The 10,305-nt window shown below is 44.4% G+C and overlaps 1 protein-coding gene across 1 annotated transcript in view; it reads left to right on the plus strand.

The window, feature by feature from the left end:
* zcchc4 (zinc finger, CCHC domain containing 4) overlaps positions 1–9,596 on the plus strand; it is a 129,252-nt gene extending 119,656 nt beyond the window's left edge. Inside the window, exons 10-13 of the mRNA XM_037682083.1 lie at positions 8,963–9,038; positions 9,129–9,180; positions 9,269–9,413; positions 9,497–9,596. Coding sequence (XP_037538011.1) covers positions 8,963–9,038; positions 9,129–9,180; positions 9,269–9,413; positions 9,497–9,596 — 373 coding nt within the window. The remainder of the gene's footprint in view (positions 1–8,962; positions 9,039–9,128; positions 9,181–9,268; positions 9,414–9,496) is intronic.
* Positions 9,597–10,305: the final 709 nt, after the last annotated feature.

Raw genomic sequence — 10,305 nt, forward strand, 5'->3', positions numbered from 1 at the left:
TATTTTTCTGGATTTTTGTTTTAGATTCCATCACTCACAGTTGAAGAGTACCTATGATAAAAATTACAGTCATCTACAAGCTTTGCAAGTGGGAAAACCTGAAAAATCAACAGTCTATCAAATACTTGTTCTCCCCACTGTATGTGTGTACATATATATTTGTGGGTGTGTATATATATATATATATATATATATATATATGTATCCATTATCTTTACCTGCTTTTTCCATTTTGGGTCACGGGGGTCGCTGGTGCCCATGTCCAGCAATCACTGTGCGAGGGGCGGGGTACACCCTGGACGGGTCGCAAGTCCATCACAGGGCCACATAGAGACAAACGAGACAAACAAACATTCACTCTCTCACTCACACCTAGGGACAATTTAGAGTTACCAATCAGCCTAACATGCATGTTTTTGGACTGTGGGAGGAAACCGGAGTACACGGAGAAAACCCACGCATGCACGGAGAGAACATGCAAACTCCACCCAGAAAGGCCCCTTATATATGTATATATATATATATATATATATATATTTATATATATATGTGTATATATATATATATATATATATATATATTTATACACTTGTACATACACACATACATGCATACATACATACACACACACACACAACTTAAAAATAACATAAATTCTCAACCTGTACTGAAAACAGTTTCTGCGTCTCAGCGCCACCAGCTGGTGAGAGATGGTGACGTCAATTTGAACCCCACCCACCGGAACCGGTACTGAAAGCATAATGGAAACACAACCTGTACCGTACCGAGTAGAGTAGAGCCGTGCTGTACCGGTACTACAGGTACTAATGGAAAAGGGGCAATAGTCTCTCCAGTGTGTCCTGGGTCTTCCCTGGGGTCTCCTCCCAGTCAGGCATGCCCGAAGCACCTCCCTAGGGAGGCGTCCAATGGGCATCCTTACCAGATGCCTGAACCACCTCAGACATTCATATTTACATGTGCCACTTAAAGCCTAAAGAACATTCTAAACTAAAAAGAAAATAACTTATAATAATAAATATGATAATATGTATGTGTCTGTTTGTTTGTGTGTGTGTTTATGTAACATATATCCATCCATCCATTATCTTCCGCTTCCTGGGAGGTGCTTCGGGAAAATCAAAATAAATTGACAATTACATTGTACTATGGCAGTGCTTATCACTTATTTTCTGTTACGCCCCCCCATGAAGAAGTAAACATTTCGCGCCCCCCCAACTCTCCGCCGCGACTGTAAATAGTATAATTTGTCTATAAAATTGTTATAAGTACACCTCTACATAACATTATATCCTTATTAACATTAAATTTAAATAAGATAGAAATATAGATCAACTTACAACAAAGATTATTAACATTATTTTATAGTCTATAACAGAAAAGACTTTAAGTGCATTAATTTGCCTGAAAAAAAATCTATCCTTATTTAAACTGTAAACACATAAAACACAAACACACACAAACACAAAATATTTTAAATAACCATTTGACCATTTGATATTGAACAATCAAATTAAATACATTCAATAAATAATAATAAATTCAAATTGATCTACAACATTTTAAGTCAGGAGTTTTATATACAACACTTTGACCTACAAAACAAAAATTAATAAAACGATTTGTGCTGATTTTTTATTTTTTTTTATCAACACGAGGAAGTCTGGACTAATGACTACAATGAGCACGTTTTGCAGTGCACAGCTTTTTGAAGCGCAGTTTGAAACGTGATCCTGCAGCTCTCAGCTCCTGCTCAATGTTTAGATGGACCTTGACTTGGTCTCAGTGCAGCAGAGAAGTCGCAAAGAGCGCAAGAGCGAGCGGGCTGTGTGTGTGTTGTGTGTGCGGGGGTGGGGGGTGGGGGTGTCCAGGGGAACACGCTCACAAGAGAAGAACCTGACAAGTTGTTTAATGATATAAAATATATTTTGTTAGCAAAGAATAGAGTCCTAACATTTGTTAAACATACGTTTTTCCAACAAATAAAAAAACATCAAAATTGTACTTTGACAATCGATTAAACTAAAAAAATTTGTCAATGTGAAAGAGGAAAGAGGGGGCAGGTGTCGCTCTCTCTTTGAGTTTATACTCTTTGTTGCTGCGTGCTGTGGGTGAAATGCGTCCAGAGCGGAGGACTTGTTAGCAAAGAATAGAGTCCTAACATTTATTAAACATTACTTCTGTATTAAAAAACACACAAAAATTGTGCTTTGATAAACTAAAAAACAAACAAAAAAAAAATGTTAAAGTGAAAGAGGAAGAGGGGCAAATAACACGTGCTGCGGGTGACGAGTGTCACCAGCTGTTCAGCAACAGAGGGGAGCGGCACGGTTCAATCATGGCTCCCCAAACGACAAGACATACATATTTGTTCATAACTTTATTATTATTAAGACTGAGAGTTGCCGGATTTTAGCAAACAGTTGCCGAACGCACCCTGACAAAATGAGAATGGTGCAAAAAAAAAAAAAAACCTACTCCCTACTGCAAAATGTTCCTCAGGGTCACATGCGCCCCCCTGGCATTGCTCCAGGCCTCCCCAGGGGGGCGCGCCCCACTATTTGAGAAGGACTGTACTAAGGTATGTTGGTTTCTAAGTTAACTACACCACTGCTTATATAGTGCCTTTCTATCTGATCAAGATATTCAGCGCTTTACACTACAATCTGTGCCCTCATTTACCCATTCATACAGCACTCTACTATGTCTTTACAACAATTAATCATACCTTTATCACATTCATACACTTGTAGTGGACTAGGCCTACGTCGAAACCAAGTCTAAGGTCAAAACTCTTGACCTTTAGAACCTTGTGGGACAGGAACTGTCATTTCATGTATTTGAATACATAAATACAGGTTCACCCATCCTGAGACTTTCTTTCTTGAAGATTCAAGTGAAAAGAACACTCTCTTTTTATTATCATTACTATTCTACAAATGTTGATAATCAAAGTGTCTTAGTTCAAACCATTTTAGATGTTGCAGTGAACTAATCAATTTTATTAACTGAGTAATGATTTTTATTCTCATGCAGTTAGAACTCATGTTAAAAGCTGTTACAGAGTAATTATGCATTTTTCTGATTTCTGCTTTTGAATGAGCAAGTGTGTGCGTTTACAAGGTTACAGTCAAACGAAAAACAAGTTGTTATGTTAAAACTGTCATGTTTTAGAATCCTCTCAGACGTAAGTAGAGATGTTTTGCACCTGTTTCCTGAAACACGCCAAAACAAAACCCTCTCGGTCTGTGAGAACATTTCTGATCTGTCTCATAACAATTCTCGCTGTCTCTAACCTCTTACGTCACAAAACCCACCCCGTCTGGTCGTTTCTGACCAATGAAAAATCCCAAAAAGTGAACCGGGAAAGAGTCTTTAAAATGTCAGTACTTCCTGGTCTACACAGAGTTGGAGAGTTGTCAGACTTCTAGAGTTTTTGGAGAGTTCGAGAGTGCTGGAGAGTTTTCTGCTGGTTCTGTTCGAGTTCTGTCGGAGACGGGATGATCTTGACATGACAAAAAGCTCTTCCGAGTTCCATGGGATTATAACTTTCACTAGCCACTACTTCTGACGAGCTACAGCCACCATCAGGAGACGCTGGACAGGTAGCGTTAACGGAATTCCATATCTGCTGATGAATCTTCAGAAAGGTAATGGATCAAGTTTCCTACCAAGCGTACCGAAGGAGAGCTGGGCTTCTGATGGAGAGTGTCGGTTCTGGTGAACATTCCTCCCCTCCCATTCAATCTTACTCCCTTTAACTTCTTTCATCTTTAACTTTCTATCAAGTAGAAATTCTCCCAGATATTTAGAAATGTCTGTGTAAAGTGCTTATTCACATCCGTGTGGGTAAAAGATCATAGTTGTACAGTTTATAAATGTCTGTGGTGCAGCAACGGAAAAATCATGGCCGTATGATTTTTCCTGATTGATTGCTTATATTGTTATTTTCATAATTTGCCAAATTAATGTAAATGTTTGATGTTAAATTTGATTCTGTAAATAAATGACCGCATTCATTTTGATGGGTCAAATATAAATGACGTCTCACTTTGCATTTCCTTAAATTCAATGCACGTTTTATTCAGTCCAGAAAAATGAGGAACCCGCGTTAAATGATGAATATATCCCAGCATCTGTTCATCTACACACTGATGAACACATCAGAGGCAATGAGGGGTTCATTGTTTTTCCCAGGGACACTTCGGCATGTGGCTGCTGGTGAAATCAAACCCCAACTCTGGCATTGGAGGATGAATGCTCTAACCACTCAGCCACAGCCACCCCAGCAACAACAAAAAAAGTATCTGGACCCGTTTCTTTAATGAGAAACGTTTTGTCCCCCATGGGCTCACCACCTGTGGGAGGGGCCAAAGGGGTCGGGTACAATGTGGGATAGATGGTGGCTGAGGGCGGGGACCCTGGCGGTCTGATCCTCGGCTACAGAAGCTGGCTATTGGGATGTGGAATGTCACCTCTCTGGTGGGGAAGGAGCCTGAGCTGGTGTGTGAGGTTGAGAGGTTCCGGCTAGAAATAGTCTGACTCACCTCAACGCATGGCTCTGGCTCTGGAACCAGTTTTCTTGAGAGGGGTTGGACACTCTTCCACTCTGGAGTTGCCCCTGGCGAGAGGCGCCGAGCAGTAGTGGGCATACTTGTTGCCCCCCATCTTGGTGCCTGTATGTTGGGGTTCACCCCGGTGAACGAGAGGGTAGCCTCCCTCCTCCTACGTGTGGGAGGACGGGTTCTGACTGTTGTTTGTACTTATGCGCCAAACCGCAGCTCAGATTACCCACCCTTTTTAGAGTCCTTAGAGGGGGTACTGGAGAGTGTGCCTCCTGGGGGCTCCCTTGTTCTACTGGGGAACTTCAATGCTCACGTGGGCAATGACAGTGAGACCTGGAGGGGTGTGGTTGGGAGGAATGGCCCCCCTGATCTGAACCCGAGTGGTGTTCTGTTGTTGGACTTCTGTGCTAGTCATGGATTGTCCATAACGAACACCATGTTCAGGCATAAGGGTGTCCATATGTGCTCTTGGCACCAGGACACCCTAGGCCGCAGTTCGATGATCAACGTTGTTGTTGTCTCATCTGATCTGCGGCCGCATGTCTTGGACACTCGGGTGAAGAAAGGTGTGGAGCTGTCCACTGACCACTACCTGGTGGTGAGTTGGCTCCGATGGTGGGGGAGGATGCTGGTCAGACCTGGCAGACCCAAATGTATTGTGAGGGTCTGCTGGGAACATCTGGCAGAGTCTCCCGTGAGACGGAGCTTTAACTCCCACCTCTAGGAGAGCTACGAACACGTTCCGGGGGAGGCGGGGGACATTGAGTCAGAGTGGGCCATGTTCTGCGCCTCTATTGTCGAGGCGGCTTATCAAAGCTGTGGCCTCAAGGTTGTTGGTGACTGTCACAGTGGTAACCCTCGGACCTGGTGGTGTACACCGGTGGTGAGGGATGCTGTCAGGCTGAAGAAGGAGTCCTATCGGGCCTTTTTGGCCTGTGGGACCCCGGAAGCAGCTGATGGGTACCGGCAGTACAAGCGACATGCGGCTTGGGTGGTCACTGAGGCAAAAACCCGGGCGTGGAAGGAGTTCGGAGAAGCCATGGAGAATGACTTTCATACGGCTTCGAGGCAATTCTGGTCCACCATGGGGGGGGGGGGGGGGGGGGGTATGCCACCAACAATATTTATAGTGGGGGTGGTGTACTGCTGACCTCAACTCGGGATGTCGTGGGTCGGTAGGCAGAGTGCTTTGAAGACCTCCTCAATCCCACCGGCACGTCTTCCACTGAGGAAGCGGAGCCTGGGGACTTTGGGTTGGGCTCTCCAATCTCTGGTGCTGAGGTCACCAAGGTAGTTAAGCTCCTTGCTGGCAAGGTCCCAGGGTTGGATGAGATTTGCCTGGAGATCCTTAAGGCTCTGGATGTTGTGGGGTTGTGTTGGCTTACACGACTCTGCAATATTGCGTGGACATCGGGGGGCAGTTCCCCTGGATTGGCAGACTGGGGTGGTGGTCCCCCTATTCAAAAAGGGGGACCGTAGAGTGTGTTCCAACTACAGGGTGATCACGCCTTAAGCCTCCCTGATAAGGCCTATTCAGGGGTTCTGGAGAGGAGGGTCCATCGGATAGTCGAACCTCGGACTCAGGAGGAGCAGTGCGGTTTTCGTCCTGGTCGTGGAATACTGGACCAGCTCTACACACTCAGCAGGGTCCTGGAGGGTGCATAGGAGTTTGCCCAACCAGTCTACATGTGCTTTGTGGACTTGGAGAAGGCATTCGACCGTGTCCCTCAGGGAGCACTGTGGGGGGTACTCAGGGAGTATGGGGTACCAGGCCCTTTGATACGGGCTGTTAGGTCCCTGTACGACCGGTGTCAGAGCTTGATCAGCATTGCCAGCAGTAAGTCGGGCTCGTTCCCAGTGAGAGTTGGACTCCGCCAATGTTGTCCTTTGTCACCGATTCTGTTCATAACTTTTATGGACAGAATTTCTAGGCGCAGCCAAGGTGTTGAGGGGATCCATTTTGATGGCCTTAGGATCGCTTCTCTGTTTTTTGCAGATGATGTGGTCCTATTGGCTTCATCAAGTCGTGATCTACAGCTTTCGCTGGAGCAGTTCGCAGCCGAGTGTGAAGCGGCCAGGATGAGGATCAGTTCCTCCAAATCCGAGGCCATGGTCTTGAGCTGGAACAGGGTAGAGTGTCCTCTCCGGGTCTGGGAGGAGGTCCTGCCCCAGGTGGAGGAGTTCAAGTATCTCGGGGTCTTGTTCATGAATGACGGAAAAATGGCGCGTGAGATCGATAGACGGATAGGTGCGGTGTCGGCAGTGAAGCGGGCGCTGTACCGGTCTGTTGTGGTGAAGAGAGAGCTGAGTCAAAAGATGAAGCTCTCAATTTACCGGTCGATCTACGTTCCTAGCCTCATCTATGGTCATGAGCTTTGGGTTGTGACCGAAAGAACGAGATCACAGATACAGGTGGCCAAAATTAGTTTTCTCCACAGGGTGTCTGGACTCTCCCTTAGAGATAGGGTGAGAAGCTCGGTCATCCGGGAGGGACTCAGAGTAGAGCCGCTACTTCTCCACATCGAGAGGAGCCAGTTGAGGTGGCTCGGGCATCTGGTTAGGATGCCTCCTGGACACCTCCCTGGTGAGGTGTTCCGGGCACATCCCACTAGGAGGAGACCCACAAGAAGACCCAGGACACGCTGGAGGGACTATGTTTCTCGGCTGGCCTGGGAACGACTTGGGATTCCCTCGGAGGAGCTGGCCCAAGTGGCTGGGGAGAGGGAAGTCTGGACCTCCCTACTTAAGCTGCTACCCCCTGCGACCCGACCCCAGATAAGCGGAAGAAAATGGATGGTTTTGTCCCCCATCCAGAGGACTTCCTCAGTCTACAGCCTGCCAACCAGATCTGTCCCATAGGTAGTCTTCGCTGCTGTGTTTCAAGCCAACATCCTGTTGGAATCTCACAAGTAGACTTTTAACACATGCAAAACACACCTATCCAAAATGATCAATCATCATGTACAACAATTAAATGTTTTAGGCCAGATGGACAACTTGCTACTCACAGAAACAGCCTGAGGACAAGCAAGGCCAAAATGGCTCAGAAAAAAAGGTTGTAAGCTCAATCATCCAGGTAGATAACAACACAAATGGTTAAATCATGTCATCTGGACCAGTGGTCCTCAACCCCCGGGCTGCGGACCAGTACCGGTCTGTGGGTCAATGGGTACCAGGCCGCAAAGAAGGGGAAAAAAGTTTTATTTTGAAAAATCACCGGATTCTCTCCATCGCATCAGTCTATGACTCACTTTTGACATTGGTCAACATCCACAAGTGGTTAGTTTCAGTTTCTGCTAGGTGCATGCACAGATCTGTTCTACATTGCTGGTGAAGAACAAAGCAATTCAGCTACATGGTCTGGAGCAGACAGTTGGAGGTGTGCAGCTGTATCTGTGCATTTTGAAGGATTACACTGCATATTTTTCAACCCGCCTGACAAAGATTGACTATAAAACTATAACTAAATAAAACTATAATTTTAACAAGCTTCCTAATATCACAGCAGAGCTGTCGCTTCACATTTTTGCTTCTGCTCAAAAAAAATATCTGCCCCTAAAAGTTCAAAGTCATGGGTAATTTTATTATAAAACACAAAAATATAATTAAACGGTTTGCACTAGGCATAAGTTCCTGTGTTTATGTGAACAATCTGATGTGTGAATCACTGCAGGAGTTATCTGAACTTTCATCAAACTGATAAAACAGACGATGATCTCAGCTCATGAAGCTGTTTGTCTGCAGTCTGAGTATTTGAAGCGAAAAATGTTTCAAATGTTTGTAAAATACACCAGAATGCAGGAAATGGCATCTACTTTATTCAAAATTCTGTTGGGGAGGACCCCCAGACAACGCCGTATATAATATTGTCTGACATCAAACCAGTCCGTTGCGCAGTAAAGGTTGGGGACCACTGATCTGGACCAGTTCCTTTAAGTGAGAAATGTTTCGTCCCCCATCCAGAGTACTTCCTCAGTTTACAGCCATGTATGTTCCAGAAAAAAGGAACCTCTTTAGTTGTCCTGAGGTCCAGGTCCAATCTTTTTTTCTGAACCATTTTGGCCAGGTGTCCTCAAGCTGTTTCTGTGAGTAGCAAGTTGGCCATCTGGTCTAAAACATTTGATTGTTATGCATGATGATCGATTGTTTTGGACAGATGGTCCCTTTTTGCATGTGTAAAGACAATTTCTGGGAATTCCACAGCAGAATGGCTTGGAAAAACATCAGTGAAGTGCTATTTATGACAGATCTTGGTGGCAGGCCTCAGACTGATGGAAGTCCTTCAGATGAAAGACGAAACTTTTCTCCCAAAAAGAAATTGTCCAGATGACACGATTTAACCTTTGTTATTAATGATCTTTTTATGTTTCTTTGTCCAGGTTTTGCTCCATATGTGAGAGATATGTGTGGTCACTGAACAAACACTGTGCTAAATGCAACATCTGTCCATCAAAGGTATGAAACTGCTGCACTCACATTTTATTGTCCCCACTTTAATAAATCAACAATAATAAAATAAACTTCTGTTGTTGTTTGTGAGTGCAGGATGGCCGTGAATGGAAGCACTGCTCATCATGTGAGAAATGTGTGAAACCATGTAAGGACAAGTGTCTGAGCTCACATCAGAACTGAAATATATAAGTAATGTATATAATGTTTCCCACACATTCCCTTCATTCCCTCAGCGTGGAAACACTGTCAGTCCTGCGGCCGCTGTGCCCTCCCAGACCACCCGTGTGGTGGCAGTGGGGAGGAGGGCTGCTTTAACTGTGGCAGCCTGGAGCACAAACGGAAGTCCTGCCTTGTTAAGAAGGCTCCCGGAAGGACAGGGTGTGTCAAAACTGTCCTGTCAGTCATTAAACAGCAGGAAATGAAAACCTGCAGGTCTTAACTTGTGTGTTGTGCTCCTGCAGGTGTGGGACCAAATCGAAGAAAGATTCCCATCATGCTTATTTCAAGCTTAAAGGCAAGAAGACGTCCGGAGCAAAGAAGCTGCTGGCTGAGGCTCTCTGACAGCATCTGTGTCCTTTTATTGATAGCTGTCATAGTATTTGTCTTTGAATCCAACCAGCTGGAAACTGTAGTTTGAAGACAATAAAACCTGAATACAAAGTTCTGTTTGTGTTTAATGACTGTAGTTACAGAGTTGCAGTAAAGAGAGTTGAGTCTACGTAAGTGATGTTCTCTCAAGTAATTATTAACAGTTATCATTTGTGGCATCAGTCATAGAGTATGAAGTACGTATGGGGGAAGAGGAAAAGGCCTTTGGCTAGGCTAGGCTAGGCTAGGCTAATGGCTAGCCAGTTTTCATTGTTTTTATGTCTGTTGAAGGCAGGACATAATATGGTATAGTTTCCATCTGTACGTAAATATCGTCTTGTCCAGACCATCTGATTCGCTCAAGATAATTTAATCAAACTTCATACACAAATAGATATCACTAGATGGAGTGTTGTGTACACTGTTCATCACCCCAGCTTTATTGTCACAAATCAAGGTCAGTGTAATACCAGGTCTTTGCTTGTCTTAGTCATTGCTGTGTAATAGTTTGATGACAGGCCTTTGATGGGCTGTATGCAGTACTCTTGTTCAGGCTTAATTGATTAGAAAAAATCCACATTAGCTAATAATAAACTTCCAGACGTTTGCACACTTTTAGTTTCTGTTATGACATTAATATATATATATATATATATATATATATATATATATATATATATAT

The sequence above is a fragment of the Nematolebias whitei genome, chromosome 1 (assembly GCF_014905685.2).
Source record: "Nematolebias whitei isolate Nwh7 chromosome 1, NemWhi1, whole genome shotgun sequence".
Taxonomy (NCBI): domain Eukaryota; kingdom Metazoa; phylum Chordata; class Actinopteri; order Cyprinodontiformes; family Rivulidae; genus Nematolebias; species Nematolebias whitei.